This window comes from Pleurodeles waltl, chromosome 12 (assembly GCF_031143425.1).
Source record: "Pleurodeles waltl isolate 20211129_DDA chromosome 12, aPleWal1.hap1.20221129, whole genome shotgun sequence".
NCBI lineage: Eukaryota > Metazoa > Chordata > Amphibia > Caudata > Salamandridae > Pleurodeles > Pleurodeles waltl.
Window position 1 is genome coordinate 581,446,618 of NC_090451.1, and position 19,087 is coordinate 581,465,704.

The window sequence follows — 19,087 nt, forward strand, 5'->3', positions numbered from 1 at the left end:
CGCTGGATTCGAGGGACCTCGCTCGTCGTGCTGAGAGGAGACCCAAGGGACCGGTAATGCAGCTTTTTGGTGCCTGCGGTTGCAGGGGGAAGATTCCGTCGACCCACGGGAGATTTCTTCGGAGCTTCTGGTGCAGAGAGGAGGCAGACTACCCCCACAGCATGCACAAGCAGGAAAACAGTCGAGAAGGCGGCAGGATCAGCGTTACAGAGTTGTAGTAGTCATCTTTGCTACTATGTTGCAGGTTTGCAGGCTTCCAGCGCGGTCAGCAGTCGATTCCTTGGCAGAAGGTGAAGAGAGAGATGCAGAGGAACTCGGATGAGCTCTTGCATTCGTTATCTAAAGTTTCCCCAGAGACAGAGACCCTAAATAGCCAGAAAAGAGGGTTTGGCTACCTAGGAGAGAGGATAGGCTACTAACACCTGAAGGAGCCTATCAGAAGGAGTCTCTGACGTCACCTGGTGGCACTGGCCACTCAGAGCAGTCCAGTGTGCCAGCAGCACCTCTGTTTCCAAGATGGCAGAGGTCTGGAGCACACTGGAGGAGCTCTGGACACCTCCCAGGGGAGGTGCAGGTCAGGGGAGTGGTCACTCCCCTTTCCTTTGTCCAGTTTCGCGCCAGAGCAGGGCTAAGGGGTCCCCTGAACCGGTATAGACTGGCTTATGCAGAATTGGGCACATCTGTGCCCAACAAAGCATTTCCAGAGGCTGGGGGAGGCTACTCCTCCCCTGCCTTCACACCATTTTCCAAAGGGAGAGGGTGTAACACCCTCTCTCAGAGGAAGTTCTTTGTTCTGCCATCCTGGGCCAGGCCTGGCTGGACCCCAGGAGGGCAGATGCCTGTCTGAGGGGTTGGCAGCAGCAGCAGCTGCAGTGAGACCCCAGGAAGGGCAGTTTGGCAGTACCAGGGTCTGTGCTACAGACCACTGGGATCACGGGATTGTGCCAACTATGCCAGGATGGCATAGAGGGGGCAATTCCATGATCATAGACATGTTACATGGCCATATTCGGAGTTACCATTGTGAAGCTACATATAGGTAGTGACCTATATGTAGTGCACGTGTGTAATGGTGTCCCCGCACTCACAAAGTTCAGGGAATTGGCTCTGAACAATGTGGGGGCACCTTGGCTAGTGCCAGGGTGCCCTCACACTAAGTAACTTTGCACCTAACCTTTACCAGGTAAAGGTTAGACATATAGGTGACTTATAAGTTACTTAAGTGCAGTGTAAAATGGCTGTGAAATAACGTGGACGTTATTTCACTCAGGCTGCAGTGGCAGGCCTGTGTAAGAATTGTCAGAGCTCCCTATGGGTGGCAAAAGAAATGCTGCAGCCCATAGGGATCTCCTGGAACCCCAATACCCTGGGTACCTCAGTACCATATACTAGGGAATTATAAGGGTGTTCCAGTAAGCCAATGTAAATTGGTAAAAATGGTCACTAGCCTGTTAGTGACAATTTGGAAAGAAATGAGAGAGCATAACCACTGAGGTTCTGATTAGCAGAGCCTCAGTGAGGCAGTTAGTCACTACACAGGTAACACATTCAGGCACACTTATGAGCACTGGGGCCCTGGTGAACAGGGTCCCAGTGACACATACGACTAAAACAACATATATACAGTGAAAAATGGGGGTAAAATGCCAGGCAAGATGGTACTTTCCTACACAACCCCCCCCAAACGAAGGACAATAAGACTAGCCATGACCTGATGAGTCTTCATTGTCTAAGTGGAAATATCTGGAGAGTCCATCTGCATTGGAGTGGCTTCTCCCAGGTCTATGTTCCACTGTATAGTCCATTCCCTGTAGGGATATGGACCACCTCAACAATTTAGGATTTTCACCTTTCATTTGTTTTAGCCAAAGTAGAGGTTTGTGGTCTGTCTGAACAATGAAGTGAGTGCCAAACAGGTATGGCCTCAACTTCTTCAGAGCCCAGACCACAGCAAAGGCCTCCCTCTCTATGGCAGACCAACGCTTTTCTCTAGGGGTCAACCTCCTACTAATAAAAGCAACAGGTTGATCCTGGCCCTCAGAATTAAGTTGTGATAGGACTGCCCCTACTCCTAATTCAGATGCATCAGTTTGGACATAGAATTTTTTAGAGTAACAAGGGCTTTTCAGGACAGGTGCAGAGCACATGGCCTGCTTCAGCTCCTCAAAAGCTTTCTGACAGTTTGCTGTCCATAATACCTTTTTAGGCATCTTTTTGGACGTGAGGTCATTAAGAGGAGCTGCAATGGAGCCATAGTTCTTAATGAACCTCCTGTAATACCCAGTGAGGCCTAGGAAGGCTCTCACCTGAGTCTGAGTGGTAGGGGGAACCCAATCAATAATTGTTTGGATTTTCCCCTGAAGTGGTGCAATCTGTTCCCCACCAACAAGGTGTCCCAGATAAACCACCTTACCCTGCCCTATCTGGCACTTTGAAGCCTTGATAGTGAGGCCTGCCTTTTGCAGGGCCTCCAAAACTTTCCATAGGTGGACCAGGTGATCATCCCAGCTGGAGCTAAAGACAGCTATATCGTCCAAATATGCTGCACTGAAAGCTTCCAGCCCTTGCAGGACTGTGTACACCAACCTCTGAAAAGTGGCAGGTGCATTTTTCAAACCAAAAGGCATTACAGTAAACTGGTAATGTCCTCCAATGGTTTAAAATGCAGTCTTAGGTTTAGCATCTTCTGACAATTTGATCTGCCAATACCCTGCAGTCAAGTCAAAAGTGCTTAGATACTTGGCAGATGCCAATGTATCTATGAGCTCATCTGCCCTGGGTATAGGATGAGCATCAGTTTTGGTTACCAAGTTGAGACCTCTATAGTCTACACAAAACCGCATTTCCTTCTTTCCATCTTTGGAATGGGGTTTTGGTACCAGTACCACAGGAGAAGCCCATGGACTGTCAGAGTGCTCAACCACTCCTAGTTCTAACATTTTCTGGACCTCTTGCTTTATGCAGTCCCTGACATGGTCAGGCTGCCTATAGATCTTACTTTTGACAGGCAAGCTGTCTCCAGTATCTATAGTGTGCTCACACCAAGAAGTGGTACCTGGCACAGTAGAGAAGAGTTCAGAGAATTGATCTAGGAGATTTATGCAATTGTCTTTCTGCTCAGCAGTAAGGCAATCAGCCAAAACTACACCTTCCACCAGAGCATCTTGTTCTGTGGAAGAGAAGAGATCAGGTAGAGGATCACTGTCTTCTTCCTGTCCCTCATCTGTTGCCATGAGCAGGGTGAGATCAGCCCTGTCATAGTAGGGTTTCAGGCGGTTTACATGGAGTACTCTAAGGGGACTCCTTGCAGTGCCTAAGTCAACTAAATAGGTGACTTCTCCCTTTTTCTCAACAATTGTGTGGGGTCCACTCCATTTATCTTGGAGTGCTCTTGGGGCCACAGGCTCCAAGACCCACACTTTCTGCCCTGGTTGGTACTGAACCAAAACAGCCTTCTGATCATGCCATTGCTTCTGGAGCTCTTGGCTGGCCTGAAGGTTTTTACTGGCCTTTTTCATGTACTCAGCCATTCTTGATCTGAGGCCAAGTACATAATCCACAATATCCTGCTTAGGAGCTTTTAAAGGTTGTTCCCAACCCTCCTTTACAAGTGTGAGTGGACCCCTAACAGGGTGTCCAAAAAGAAGTTCAAAGGGGCTGAAGCCCACTCTTTTCTGGGGTACCTCCCTGTAGGCAAAAAGGAGGCATGGTAGAAGGATATCCCATCTCCTGCGGAGTTTTTCAGGGAGACCCATAATCATGCCTTTGAGAGTTTTATTAAATCTCTCCACCACTCCATTTGTTTGTGGATGATAGGGTGTTGTGAACTTGTACGTTACACCACACTCCTTCCACATGGCCTTTAAGTATGCAGACATGAAATTGCTTCCCCTGTCTGATACTACTTCCTTTGGGAAGCCCACCCTGGAAAATATTCCCAGATGGGCCTTTGCCACTGCAGGAGCTGTAGTGGTCCTTAAAGGAATAGCTTCAGGATATCTTGTGGCATGGTCCACTACCACCAAGATAAATCTATTGCCTGAAGCAGTAGGAGGGTCAAGGGGGCCAACTATGTCAACCCCTACCCTTTCAAAGGGAACCCCAACCACAGGCAGTGGAATAAGGGGTGCCTTTGGGGTGCCACCTGTCTTGCCACTGGCTTGACAGGTTTCACAGGACTTACAAAATTCCTTTGTGTCCTCAGACATTCTAGGCCAATGAAACAGGGGAACAAGCCTGTCCCAAGTTTTCATTTGTCCTAGATGCCCAGCTAGGGGAATGTCATGTGCCAGGGTTAGGAGGAACTTCCTGTACTCCTGAGGAATCACTAATCTCCTGGCAGCTCCAGGTTTAGGATCCCTATGCTCAGTGTACAAGAGGTTGTCCTCCCAGTAAACTCTGTGAGAGTCACTGACATCCCCATTAGCCTGTTTGACAGCTTGCTGTCTGAGACCCTCTAATGTGGGACAGGTTTGCTGTGCCACACTCAGCTCCTCTCTGGCAGGCCCCCCTTCACCCAAAAGCTCAGCAGTGTCTGCTTCCAGCTCCTCTGGTGTAGGTTCTGCACAGGGAGGGAATTCTTCTTCCTCAGAAGTAGAATCTACTGTAGAGGGAGGGATAGTAGGAAGTGGTTTGCTTCTACTAGCCCTAGCTTTAGGGAGCACTTGGTCCATTGTTCCAGGATCCAAGCTTCCCTGTCCTTTTTGCTTTTTGGCCTGAGCCCTTGTCAAAGCAAAAATATGCCCTGGGATGCCCAGCATTGCTGCATGGGCCTCCAACTCCACATCTGACCAAGCTGATGTCTCCAAATCATTTCCTAGTAGACAGTCTACAGGTAACTCTGTGGCTACCACAACTTTCTTTGGACCAGTAACCCCCCCCCCAGTTGAGATTAACAACAGCCATGGGGTGGCTAAGTGTGTTGTTGTGAGCATCGGTTACTTGGTACTGGTGACCAAGTAGGTGTTGTTCAGGGTGGACCAGTTTCTCTATGACCATAGTCACACTGGCACCAGTGTCCCTGTAGGCCTGAACCTCAACACCATTTATTAGGGGTAGCTGCTTGTACTTATCCATATTAAGGGGACAAGCAACTAAGGTGGCTAAATCAATAGCCCCCTCAGAGACTAACACAGCCTCTGTGGCCTCCCTAACAAGGCCAACCGCAACTAAGTTACCAATAGTGAGCCCAGCTACTCCCTTGGATTGGCTATTAGTAGGTTTGCTCCCACCACCACTGCTATTAGTAGGGACACTAGGGGTAGCAGTAGGGGTTGTAGTGGTAGGAGCATTGGTGCTTTTCTTTGGACAACTGGGATCTGTTGTCCAATGGCCTTTTATTTTACATAAATAGCACCATGGTTTCTTTTCCTTGTTCTGATTAAAAGAGGATTTGGGCCCACCACCCCCACCAGAGTGTTTTTGTGGGCTTGATGAAGACTCATTTTTAGATTTGTCCCCACCCTTGTCAGAAGACTTACCATCCTTCTTTTTGTTGCCATCTTTGTCACCCCCTGTATGAACTTTTCTGTTCACCCTTGTTCTGACCCATTTGTCTGCCTTCTTTCCCAATTCTTGGGGAGAGGTCAGATCAGAGTCCACCAAGTACTGGTGCAACAAATCAGACACACAATTATTAAGAATATGCTCTCTCAGGATCAAGTTATACAGGCTGTCATAATCAGTAACTTTACTGCCATGTAACCACCCCTCCAAGGCCTTCACTGAATGGTCAATGAAATCAACCCAGTCTTGTGAAGACTCCTTTTTGGTCTCTCTGAACTTTATCCTGTATTGTTCAGTGGTTAAGCCATAACCATCCAGGAGGGCATTCTTAAGAACTTGGAAATTATTAGCATCATTTTCTTTCACAGTAAGGAGCCTATCCCTACCTTTTCCACTAAATGATAGCCATAGGATAGCAGCCCACTGCCTTTGAGGGACATGCTGTACAACACAGGCCCTCTCAAGTGCAGCAAACCACTTGTTAATGTCATCCCCCTCCTTATAAGGGGGAACTATCTTGTGCAGATTCCTTGAATCATGCTCTTTTGCAGGATGACTATGGGGAATACTGCTGCTGCCACCATGGGTTTCTAAACCCAACTTCTGTCTTTCCTTCTCTAGTTCAAAAGACTGTCTATCCAAATCCAGCTGTTGCTTTTTAAGCTTCAGTCTGGTTTGTTCCACCCTCAACTTATTGAGTTCCCTCTCTAACATTCTGTCATCAGGGTTGGTGGGAGGGACATTCCTAGATACAGAGGTATGATGGGAATGAACAGAAGGAGACCTGTCCCTTACAGAAGCCACCCTAACAGCTTGGATAACAGAAACATTACTACCAGTATGGTGAGAATAAATGCTTTTGCTATGATGTGAGACAACACTATTTGTATGGTGTGGCTCATCATCATTACCAACTATGCTAGACTGTCTAGTAATGGGCAGGCTAGGAAGTTTCTTTCCTGAATCTTTTCCTGGGGGAGTCCCTGAATCAGATTGGGAACTATTAGGTACTTTTTCAACAGATGGGGCACTTATAGCCTTATCTTGTTCTCTAAGCATGTTAATTAACAATTCCAAGGAAGGATTCTTCCCTACACTCAAACCTCTCTCTATGCAGAGACTCCTTGCTCCTTTCCAGCTAAGGTGATGATATGCAAGTTTGGACAGATCAACATTTTGGCCTGTGCCAGACATTTTTAGAGAGAGTTAAAGTGATAGAAAAAGAGAAAAAAGTTTTCAGAACTTTTTGGAAAGACAGAAAAAAAACTTTTTAAACTTTTAAGAACTTTTTGAAAGTTTAGAAGTACTTTTCAGCACTTTGAAAAGAGTGAAAAGAGGAAATGCAAAACTTTTTGGCTATGTGTATATACACTGACCTTGTTTTGTATATTTTTCTCTTATGAAAAGTACAATGACAAGAGTGGTAAGTAGTCTCAAAGCACTTATCCCACCGCTGCACAACCAATGTAGGAGGCTGGACTGGCTTGTAGTGAGTACCAAGGGGTACTTGCACCTTGCACCAGGCCCAGTTATCCCTTATTAGTGTATAGGGTGTCTAGCAGCTTAGGCTGATAGATAATGGTAGCTTAGCAGAGCAGCTTAGGCTGAACTAGGAGACGGGTGAAGCTACTACAGAACCACTTAGTGTCATATGCACAATATCATAAGAAAACACAATACACAGTTATACTAAAAATAAAGGTACTTTATTTTTATGACAATATGCCAAAGTATCTTAGAGTGTACCCTCAGTGAGAGGATAGGAAATATACACAAGATATATATACACAATAGCAAAAATATGCAGTATAGTCTTAGAAAACAGTGCAAACAATGTATAGTTACAATAGGATGCAATGGGGAAACATAGGGATAGGGGCAACACAAACCATATACTCCAAAAGTGGAATGCGAACCACGAATGGACCCCAAACCTATGTGACCTTGTAGAGGGTCGCTGGGACTATTAGAAAATAGTGAGAGTTAGAAAAATAACCCTCCCCAAGACCCTGAAAAGTGAGTGCAAAGTGCACTAAAGTTCCCCTAAGGATAAAGAAGTCGTGTTAGAGGAATAATGCAGGAAAGACACAAACCAACAATGCAACAACTGTGGATTTCCAATCTAGGGTACCTGTGGAACAAGGGGACCAAGTCCAAAAGTCACAAGCAAGTCGGAGATGGGCATATGCCCAGGAAATGCCAGCTGTGGATGCAAAGAAGCTTCTGCTGGACAGAAGAAGTTGAGGTTTCTGCAGGAACAAAAAGGGCTAGAGACTTCCCCTTTGGTGGACGGATCCCTCTCGCCGTGGAGAGTCGTGCAGAAGTATTTTCCTGCCGAAAGAACGCCAACAAGCCTTGCTAGCTGCAAATCGTGCAGTTAGCATTTTTGGACGCTGCTGTGGCCCTGGAGGGACCAGGAGGTCGCAAATTGGACCAGGAGAGAGAGGGGACGTCGAGCAAGAAAAGGAGCCCTCTCAGCAGCAGGTAGCACCCAGAGAAGTGCCCGAAACAGGCACTATGAGGATGCGTGAAACGGTGCTCACCTGAAGTTACACAAAGGAGTCCCACGTCGCCGGAGACCAACTTAGAAAGTCGTGCAATGCAGGTTAGAGTGCCGTGGACCCAGGCTTGGCTGTGCACAAAGGATTTCTGCCGGAAGTGCACAGGGGCCGGAGTAGCTGCAAAAGTCGCGGTTCCCAGCAATGTAGCCCAGCGAGGTGAGGCAAGGACTTACCTCCACCAAACTTGGACTGAAGAGTCACTGGACTGTGGGGGTCACTTGGACAGAGTCGCTGGATTCGAGGGACCTCGCTCGTCGTGCTGAGAGGAGACCCAAGGGACCGGTAATGCAGCTTTTTGGTGCCTGCGGTTGCAGGGGGAAGATTCCGTCGACCCACGGGAGATTTCTTCGGAGCTTCTGGTGCAGAGAGGAGGCAGACTACCCCCACAGCATGCACAAGCAGGAAAACAGTCGAGAAGGCGGCAGGATCAGCGTTACAGAGTTGCAGTAGTCGTCTTTGCTACTATGTTGCAGGTTTGCAGGCTTCCAGCGCGGTCAGCAGTCGATTCCTTGGCAGAAGGTGAAGAGAGAGATGCAGAGGAACTCGGATGAGCTCTTGCATTCGTTATCTAAAGTTTCCCCAGAGACAGAGACCCTAAATAGCCAGAAAAGAGGGTTTGGCTACCTAGGAGAGAGGATAGGCTACTAACACCTGAAGGAGCCTATCAGAAGGAGTCTCTGACGTCACCTGGTGGCACTGGCCACTCAGAGCAGTCCAGTGTGCCAGCAGCACCTCTGTTTCCAAGATGGCAGAGGTCTGGAGCACACTGGAGGAGCTCTGGACACCTCCCAGGGGAGGTGCAGGTCAGGGGAGTGGTCACTCCCCTTTCCTTTGTCCAGTTTCGTGCCAGAGCAGGGCTAAGGGGTCCCCTGAACCGGTGTAGACTGGCTTATGCAGAATTGGGCACATCTGTGCCCAACAAAGCATTTCCAGAGGCTGGGGGAGGCTACTCCTCCCCTGCCTTCACACCATTTTCCAAAGGGAGAGGGTGTAACACCCTCTCTCAGAGGAAGTTCTTTGTTCTGCCATCTTGGGCCAGGCCTGGCTGGACCCCAGGAGGGCAGATGCCTGTCTGAGGGGTTGGCAGCAGCAGCAGCTGCAGTGAGACCCCAGGAAGGGCAGTTTGGCAGTACCAGGGTCTGTGCTACAGACCACTGGGATCATGGGATTGTGCCAACTATGCCAGGATGGCATAGAGGGGGCAATTCCATGATCATAGACATGTTACATGGCCATATTCGGAGTTACCATTGTGAAGCTACATATAGGTAGTGACCTATATGTAGTGCACGCGTGTAATGGTGTCCCCGCACTCACAAAGTTCAGGGAATTGGCTCTGAACAATGTGGGGGCACCTTGGCTAGTGCCAGGGTGCCCTCACACTAAGTAACTTTGCACGTAACCTTTACCAGGTAAAGGTTAGACATATAGGTGACTTATAAGTTACTTAAGTGCAGTGTAAAATGGCTGTGAAATAACGTGGACGTTATTTCACTCAGGCTGCAGTGGCAGGCCTGTGTAAGAATTGTCAGAGCTCCCTATGGGTGGCAATAGAAATGCTGCAGCCCATAGGGATCTCCTGGAACCCCAATACCCTGGGTACCTCAGTACCATATACTAGGGAATTATAAGGGTGTTCCAGTAAGCCAATGTAAATTGGTAAAAATGGTCACTAGCCTGTTAGTGACAATTTGGAAAGAAATGAGAGAGCATAACCACTGAGGTTCTGATTCGCAGAGCCTCAGTGAGACAGTTAGTCACTACACAGGTAACACATTCAGGCACACTTATGAGCACTGGGGCCCTGGTGAACAGGGTCCCAGTGACACATACAACTAAAATAACACATATACAGTGAAAAATGGGGGTAACATGCCAGGCAAGATGGTACTTTCCTACAGGTGGGTCGAAATTTGCGACCCCATAGCGACTCAGGGCACTCACGGGGATGGAAGCCTACTGGGGACAGCAGACCTCCATGTCCGTGACTGCTTTTCAATAAAGCAGTTTTTTTTTTTCCAAGTGTATTCCGTTTTCCTTAAAGGAAAACGAGCTGCACTTAGAAAAAAAACCGAAACCTTTTGTTTCAGATTTTTTCCGGGCATGTAGTGGTCCCTTGGACCACTGCCTGCTCTGAAAAAATAATTTTGGGTCCAGTCACAAAGGGGAAGGGGTCCCATGGGGACCCCTTCCCGTTTGCGAGTGGGTTACCATCCACTTCAAGTGGATGGTAACTGCGACTCCATTTGCGACTGCGTACGCGGTCGCAAATGGAGTTGCATACCACTGTGACTCGCAAATAGGAAGGGAACACCCCTTCCTATTTGCGACTCGGAAATGCATTTTGCGAGTCGGTTCCGACTCGCAAAATGCATTTATGCATAGCAAACACGCATTTGCGAGATGCAAACGGTGATTTTCGCCGTTTGCGAGTCGCAAACAGTTTGCTACATCTGGCCCTAAGTAGCTTATATTACACTCAAAGAACACATGGTACTCCCCCACAAACGTTGCAGTATGCTGTTCCTGAAACTCTGTCTGTCAGCTGTATTAGGCGTCTGGTGGACATAGATGTTTCTGACAAAGATGCACCTGCTGACTCCACTGTCAGAAAGCTTAATCCAATGGGCTAACGGACAAGGGGTTTCCAGAGCAAGGACATCAGACTGCCTGGCCTATTTACAGTTGATGGTCTGATATATTTTTTTTATCAATCACCTCCAAGAAAAATTTAGCAATCTCGAATAGAATTTAAAAAATGATCCCCCCAACACAGTCACACTTAACACACTCCTGCTTTGAGTGTTTGTTTTTGGAAAAGAAAAAAGAAAAATTGGTGTTCAGCTATCTGGAAGACTCTGGCTGCATTCCAAACTTGCAGAGCCTTCAGAGGAACCATTGTGATAGCCTTCCTCTGAAGGCACAAAGATCGCTGTTATGCTGGCGCTGATCTCTAGATATGGTGGGCGAAAGTCCCTCAGGATGGTGTATGTAACATCCTGCACTACCCTGACGAACGGCAGGCCACCTGTATAGCAATAAACCAGGTCCTCGGACCTTAACACTGCATTAAAGGTGTAATTTCACACTAGGTCAACAATACAGCTAGATTGGAAACATCCTGAACCACGATTCCGGAAGAAAGAAGCTGTGAACAACGAAAGCAGAACAACACTTTAATTAACCACAACTTCGTTCTTCTGTGCCTTAACCACGCATGTGCTGAACAACGCACATATGTAGTTAAGGCACAGAAGAAGGGAGTTGGCTCCTGAGGAGGAAGCGGTCAGGTAAGTGGGGCTGGGGCCATTTTAGGGGTGTGGTGGGTGGTCGGGGTATTTTTAGTGGCGGGGTGGGGGGTCGGTGTAGTTTAGGTTTTAGGAAGTTGGGGGGTCACAGTAGTTTTAAGGGGGGGTGGGCGTATTGTTAGTTTTTAGGGGTAGTTTTAGGGGTGGGGGTCAGGGTATTTTTAGTTTTTAGGGGCGGGGTAGGGATCGGGTAGTTTAGGTTGTAGGATGGGTGGGGGTTGCAGTAGTTTTAGGGTCGGGGGAGGGTGTGGCGGGTTTGGGGTGTTTTTAGTTTTTAGGGGTGGGGTGGGGTGGGGGTTGGGGTAGTTTAGGTTTTAGTGGGAGGGGTCACAGTAGTTTTAGGGGTGGGGTGGAGGATCAGGGTATTTTTAGTTTTTAGGGGTGGGGTTTGGGGGTCGGGGTACTTTCGGTTGTAGGGGTGGGGGTTGCAGTAGCTTTAGGGACGGGGTGGGGCGTCAGTGTATTTTTAGCTTTTAGGGTCGGCGGTGGGGGGTAGGGGTAGTTTAGGTTTTAGGGGGTGGGGGTCATGGTAGTTTTAGGGGCAGGGGTGGGGGGTTGGGGTATTTTGAGCTTTTAGGGGTAGTTTTAAGGGTGGGGTGGGGGTAATTTAGGTTTTTGGGGTGGTGAGCCGCAGCAGTTTTAGTTTTTAGGGGAGGCAGGTTGGGGTAGTTTAGGTTTTAGGGAGTGGGGGGGTCACAGTAGTTTAAGGGATGGGGTGGGGGTTGGGGTATTTTTTGTTTTTAGGGGTGGGTGGGGCATTGGGGTAGTTTAGGTTTTGAGGGGGGGTTGCAGTAGTTTTAGAGGCGGAGGTTAGTTTAAGTTTTAGGGGTGGGGGTCTGGTAGTGGGGTGGAATTGGTTTTAGGGGTGGGGGTTGGGCTACGATTGTTTTAGGGGTGAAGAGTCAGGGTGGGGGGGGGTCAGGGTGGGTCGCATGCTAGAACCACGCATGCCTTTAACAGGAATGCCTTTACAACAAAAAATCGTTGTTAAGACATTTGTGGAAAAGGCATTTGTGGTAACAACATGGTCGTAGTTCAGACCACGTTGTTTAAGCAGGCGTGGTTCCAGCATTCGTGGTTCCGACATATATTACAACACTAAAGGTACAGCCTGTACTCTACACCCAAATAAATGTACCTAGGACCCATATTCCAAGTCAGGGGCACAATTGGAACTGAGCACCATAAATACTTGAAATTTGATGCTAGATCATGTTGGCATTGCAAGTACGCTACATTATGTTAAGAGTGCAATTATAATCTTGCTCTGCTTTGAAATAGAAGCTGGATGCTTAACGCTCCAATACAAGTTCGATTTGAAACGAAAACATGATAATGTTGAAACATTACACAGTGCTAAAAGTTCATGATCATCAGTAGTGCATATAAAATGTGCAATTTAAAACCTACGCCAACTATATAGGTCAAATTGGAAATGCATCATGTATTTGTGACACCATGTGTATTTTACTGTTTTAGAAGTACAATGACACTCTTAAACAACTTTAAATGTACAATTCGTACGTTATAGCACATGAAAAGCCACTGGGAACCCTACACGCCATTAAAAATGCAAATGGAACTTTACAATACATGAAACGTATACTTGCCATCATTCTTCACTGTACAACGTGGCAATTCATTGTGAAATCTAGCATTGCTTTCGAGTTTCTTTGGCTTGGTTTTAATTTTTGGTGTCATAGAAAATGTTGTCAAAACAAGAAGATCAGACCTACAGAAGATTTGATATACAATATCATATTTGAAAAATTCATTCAGAAGATTTTGTTGGGGCTGCAAGGGATATGCACAAGGATAAATTGATAGTACAGTCAGTCTAGAAAGAGAGTGGCCGAGGTTATGTTGTGCTTATAACAAACAAACAAGCATTTTCAATCCAATAGGTCTCACGTTTGCTCGAGTAGAGCTATTAGCGTTGTAAATTTCTAACTGGAAATTTCTTGACACACAAACTGAAAATAAAAATTAAAACAGTTGACATAAGTGAGCCGATTCCAATCGCCACCGTGAGCGCTAAGGATAGAGACAAAAGGAAAAAGAAGTTTGCTCACAGTCAGAGTTATCGGCAATAGTGCAATTATCCATGTAACAGGGTCGATGGCGAAGGCGGTAATAAAACCGTCCAAAGGAGGGACAAACGTAAAGCAATTACCAACGAAAACAAAAGATTTTTGAAATGCATACCCACGAACAAGTGATAGCGATGGGCGTGCGGTGGCGTGGTTAAAGCCCAGATACATACTCACACATCGGAAAATGCTATGTTCGACCCAAAAACAAGGGGTCCCCTGGGTTAAAGGAGAGCGGGACCGGGGTATGACAGGGTTCGTATTTCCTAATCACTGTTTTGTTTCCTCAGCACTGAAGGACTAACAAAAATCCACTTGGTGGCAGGGTAAAATTACAATGCTTAGGCCCTCATTATGACCCTGGCGGTCGGCGGTAATATGGTGGTATATACCAACAGGTGGTAATATACCAACAGGCTGGCAGGACTTTCCACCATATTATGACATTGGCGTTTTGGCTGAAGCCAAACCGCCAATGTACCACACTGACCGATAATGGCTACCGGGCTGGAGATAGCAATCTCCAGCCCGGCGCCCATCACTGTACCGCCTGCGGGATTATGACCCCGCCTACCACCATGGTTTCCGTAGCTCCCTTACCGCCACCAAAAACCATGGCAGTAGGCACTATCAGTGACAGGGAATCCCTTTCCCATCACTGATTGGGGTCTTCCCAAACCCCACCCCCTCCCCAGATTCTCCCCACACTCCCCCTTCCTCTCCAAACCCCCATGCATTCACGCCCCTCCTTCACACACGCATACACACACCCATTCCCACATTCATCCACGCATGCATACATCCATTCACACACACATCCGCACACACTTTCATGCATATACGCAGACACGCATTCACAGAACACAACATACGTGCACTCACACCTCCATACATGCACACACATTCAACATGGAATACACACCCGTATACACACATGCACAAACATTCACACACACCCCTCCACACACACACAACACCCCCCACCCGCTCGGAGCACTCACTTACCTGTGTTCAGGTGGTCCTCTGGCAGGAGACGGGACGGGGTGCTGCTACCACCAACAGAACACCGACAGGCCGTATTATTGGTCATACTACAGCTTGCGACAGTCTACTGGCATGGCGCTGCTGGTGGCAGCAGCGCCACCTTACTGCCATCTGCCGGCATGTCCACAGCTGGATTTCCGCCATCCTTCTGGCGGAAATCAGGCTATGGTCATAATACGGCAGACGTCTGGTAGCCGCGGTGATGGTCTTTTGACAACCGTCACTGCGGTTGTAGGTGTTTTTTACCGCAAATGTCATAATGAAGGCCTTAATTTCAACCATTGGATTTCCTAATCATAGATCTCTTAATGTACTTGGGGCCTCAAATATTCACTTCACAGCTTTAGCCATAAGAATTAAATGAAGTATCCCTGTTAATAGGATGTTCATGATATATTTTTATGCTGATTGAAGCAGAACTTTGAAGCCACATTTAAGTACCCCTATGGACTAAGCTGTGAAGTAAATATATGACAGAACTTCAGAACATTAAGGAGTAATTTCTTCCACACCCTCTGAAAACTATAGGCCTGATTCCTGGCTAGGTCACAGTGCCTCTCCTGAACCCTAACCTACCGGGGTGGAGAGTGGTTATGGCAACCTAAACATGATACTCTGACTCCCCAGGGAAGTTGTGTGTTGGAAGATGATTTATTAGTAGAGCTTGGTAGGTACCCACCGCTAGTAATAAGGCCATAATTACAATATAAGGTTCAGTCAGGGTCTCTACACTAATACCTTGCTCAACTCTTGATAGCAGGCAAAAAGCAGGCAGGCTTAACTTAGGAAAGAAGTGTGTAAAGCATTTAAAACTACTGATACATTAAATAAGAAAGACACAACACAAATAAAAATCACACACCAATTTATAAAAATAGCAAATAGTTTTATAAGTAACATTACATAAAAATGACAAAAATCAAATGTAGGGAGCTAGGGAAATTGTTTTTTAAAGATTAAAAGGAAAACTATACTTAGAAGAAAATAGCTCTCAAAGGGTTAGAAAAGGTTGCGCTGGACTGGGACAAACTCAAGAGTTCTAGCTGCCCACAATGTGACACTTTTACACTTACTTCCAGAAGTGTTTCTTGATTCAGGAAAGTGGTCCACAGCACCAGCCAAGGGTTCTGATGCTCTGGTTTGCCTCTTGGGGTCTGGGACTAAAACGGCAACAATGCACCTGGCCAAATTCTTAAACATCCACTGAATGCTGTCCAGCTGGGCCCTTCTGGGAGGAGTTGATGGTGGTGACGCTTGGTAGCTCCTTTATACCTGTCGCTTACAGGGAGTCCACTCCTGAACCCTTTACAAGCCAAGAAAAGTCCTCTTGGAGGAAGCCCAGATACTGCAGCTGGTGCAGTCCTTGTGAGAGCAGTTCTTTTTGGGGCATACCAGGGGCTCAGCAGGGCAGTCCTTTTTCTTCTTATTCCAGGTAGGGATCTTTGGGGGTCCACAACACCAATCCAAGTGTCTAGAAGCTCTGAGATGGTCCTTGGGATGCTGGGACTATGATTCCCAGAATGTACCTGGCCAATTCCTTCAAAAGCAACTGGAAACTGTCCAGCTGGGGTCTTCTTGATGGACATGGTGCAGGAGAAACTCTGTTAACCCATTGCTGTCAGTGAGTCCACTCCTTCACTTCTTGAAGCCAGGCAAAGTCCTTAGAGTTGTAGTTCCTCAGTGTGCAGCAGGTGCGGTCATGCAGAGTGCAGTCCTTTGGGGTGTAGACCAGGGTTCCAGAAGGGTAGACCTTCTTCCCTTTGTAGTTTCAGGCAGTGATCTGAGTTGCTGGGCAACTCTGCCATATTTATCCAATGCTCCTGGGTGACAAGCAGGGGGGTACCTCTGACCAATGGGGTTCAGGGTGCCACCCTCAGGTATGACCACTTCCTCCAAAGTGTGGCATATTTCCCTTAACACCCCCTCCAACTCCTCTGCTAATCTAGTCACTGGGGCTCCCATCTGGCTGGAGTGGCAGGAATTGGAGGTAAGCCTGTGTCCTGTCAAGTGTCATCCCCGCTTTGAAGGCCAGTTTGACTACCCAGTTGCATTCCTGTCTTTTGATCTGCAGCTTGCAGATCTCCACCCACCAGGTGTCAATTTGTCTCAATGCAGGCCACTTCACACCTCATTAAGGCAGCTTGGCTCAACCTGGCAGAGGCTGACCACTCAAAGAAAAGCTGCTGAAAGGCTGGATTTTGGCTCGCAGAAAATAATGTTGTTCTTTTCTGTAATAGTTATAATAAATCAACAGTGGCAAATTGTTGGATGTATTCTATCATTTTAAGTCCAAGATTGAAATTTGTAGCCCTTTCCTAGTAATAGTTGCACTTTAATAAAGCTTTCCTTTGTTAGCCTATGGAGGTACTGTACTACAATGGGGACAAATAAAATTGCAAGTTTTTCTCTCAAACAGGCATATAAAACATCTTGTATAATATCCCTGCTTATAGTTACAATGCACCCTACTCCTGGGCACCCAGGAGAGACCTGAGGGATGACTTGTATGTAAAAATAAGGTAGTTTGAGACTATGGAAGTACTTTTAATTCCAAAGTTGTATTATCATGTACTTTACTTTTAAAAGCAGCCTGCAAAGCAGGGCTGCCTTTAGAAAAACAGCAGGCACTACAACAGTGAATTAAATCCACTGGGCCTCTAATCCCCATGCTCTCTTATATACCAGGTACCTACATGTAGGCTGTCATAGTCATTATAATTATACCTAATTTGCACATTCCTTTTACACAGAGCACTGGGTCTGGGTCTGGTTAGCAGAGCCCAGGACAAAGTCAGAGTCAGTGACCATCAGTATCAGTAAAAAACAACAGGGGTGATCGGGACAAAGGATGACTTTCTCACATCATGGAAACAGATCTCACCCTTTTTTTGCATAACTCATGCATGCCCAGGTGCAAACACAAGCTCCTACCCTTGAACAGTATGTTCTTATTACATGTCAAGAAAAGGCTAACTAAGCAACTCATTCATTATATCCCTAGAATTATATCATGCAGGCAAAGTGAGTAAAATGTGACCACTAAAAAGCCATGGTAAAAGCAATGCAGTTAACACTTGTAAAGGTAAAATATAAAATGAAGCTAAAAATGAGAACCAATATAGGTCCAAGAGGGCCTCACTGCACACTCAGGAGTGCTGTCTCTATTCGGTTCAACACAATGTCCCCCATACAAACAGAACATGATGTTTTTCAAAAAGCAGGTGAAAGTAAGAAGTTTAGAGACATAGGCCCTCACTGCAGGAGGTCCTTGGTAACTTCAGTAGAGCTAGTAATGGTCCCAGTGGTTTTTAACTGGACACTTTGACTGTAAGAGACAATGGAGAATTATTGGAAAAGTATTCCAGAATCCCCATCTCTCTCTTGATGCACTCTTTTATTGGTGACTCGGAGTGGGGGCAGTATACCTGGTCAATGTCCATCCAAGTTGTCATGCACTCCAAAGTCCATTAATGTGGCACTTACAATATTTTGCCGTGAGCCAAATCATTAGGTGTTCAGAAAGAGAGCTCTCATAGCTCTCATTGCTCCTACACTCCAAGCTGGGGGTGCTACCATTAACTAGGAACCTGATTTGTCATTTTGAGTTGGACTGTTTCTGTTGCACCAAAACCAAGGCTTGTTTGCATATGGCTGGTCTCTGTCTGAAAAAGGCATTGTAGTCAATAAACAATGGACAGCAATGCAGCCCAAGCGATTTCCAGTTCCTGAAGCTTTTTCAAGCATTCCACCCATCACTTTTGTGTTTTTGTAAGCGTCAGAGAAGTATATTTTACCCTCTCTTTTTCATTATAGGTTTCTGTGTTCTTATCTTCTACATCAATCCTGATAGTTACACTGGAAGCATCAGCAAAGGCCAAAGGATTGGCTACATGCTGCCCATGCAAAAGAAGTATCCTGGTATCACATCCCACATCCACATCCAGATGTGCGACTTAAAGGACCCCACTCACTACCTGTAAAAGATTCCCAGGCTCTGTTCTAACATGCAGAAGGAGATGCTGGTGTGATGCAGAAAGTTTCACATCATTCATGATTCTGCTTGTCACTTCAAACCTTTCATTTCTATGTGTTCAGTATTTCACCAAAATTCAGCATACGTTTTTAAATGGGCGCAAACCTATTAATTTGTAATAATTTGTATTATACTGCTCACTCTGAACTGGACCCGGATCTTAAATGTATTCTAATTGAAAGGAAATAAAATTCAGGATGAAACATTATGCTCATTGTCAGTATTTTGTGTCTAAAATGCCTTTGTATTTTATGACCTAACGCGTGCACACTACAATGATATAGTGCCTGATTCTTGCATCATGACCACTAGCTATGCTCAAATCAAATCAAATCAATAACATTTATAAAGCGCGCTACTCACCCTTGCGGGTCTCAAGGCGCTAGGGGAAAAGGGGGGGTTACTGCTGCTCGAAAAGCCAGGTTTTTAGGAGTCTCCGGAATGCGGAGTGGTCCTGGGTGGTCCTGAGGCTGGTGGGGAGGGAGTTCCAGGTCTTGGCTGCCAGGAAGGAGAAGGACCTCCCACCCGCTGTGGAGCGGCGGATGC

The 19,087-nt window shown here is 46.6% G+C and overlaps 1 protein-coding gene across 1 annotated transcript in view; it reads left to right on the plus strand.

Annotated features, from left to right (window-relative positions):
• The window catches only part of LOC138267554 (uncharacterized), a 417,805-nt gene extending 399,056 nt beyond the window's left edge, over positions 1-18,749 (plus strand). The window contains exon 8 of the mRNA XM_069216603.1: positions 18,322-18,749. Within this exon, the coding sequence (XP_069072704.1) occupies positions 18,322-18,488 (167 nt within the window). The 3' untranslated portion in view covers positions 18,489-18,749. The remainder of the gene's footprint in view (positions 1-18,321) is intronic.
• The last annotated feature ends 338 nt before the right edge of the window (positions 18,750-19,087 follow it).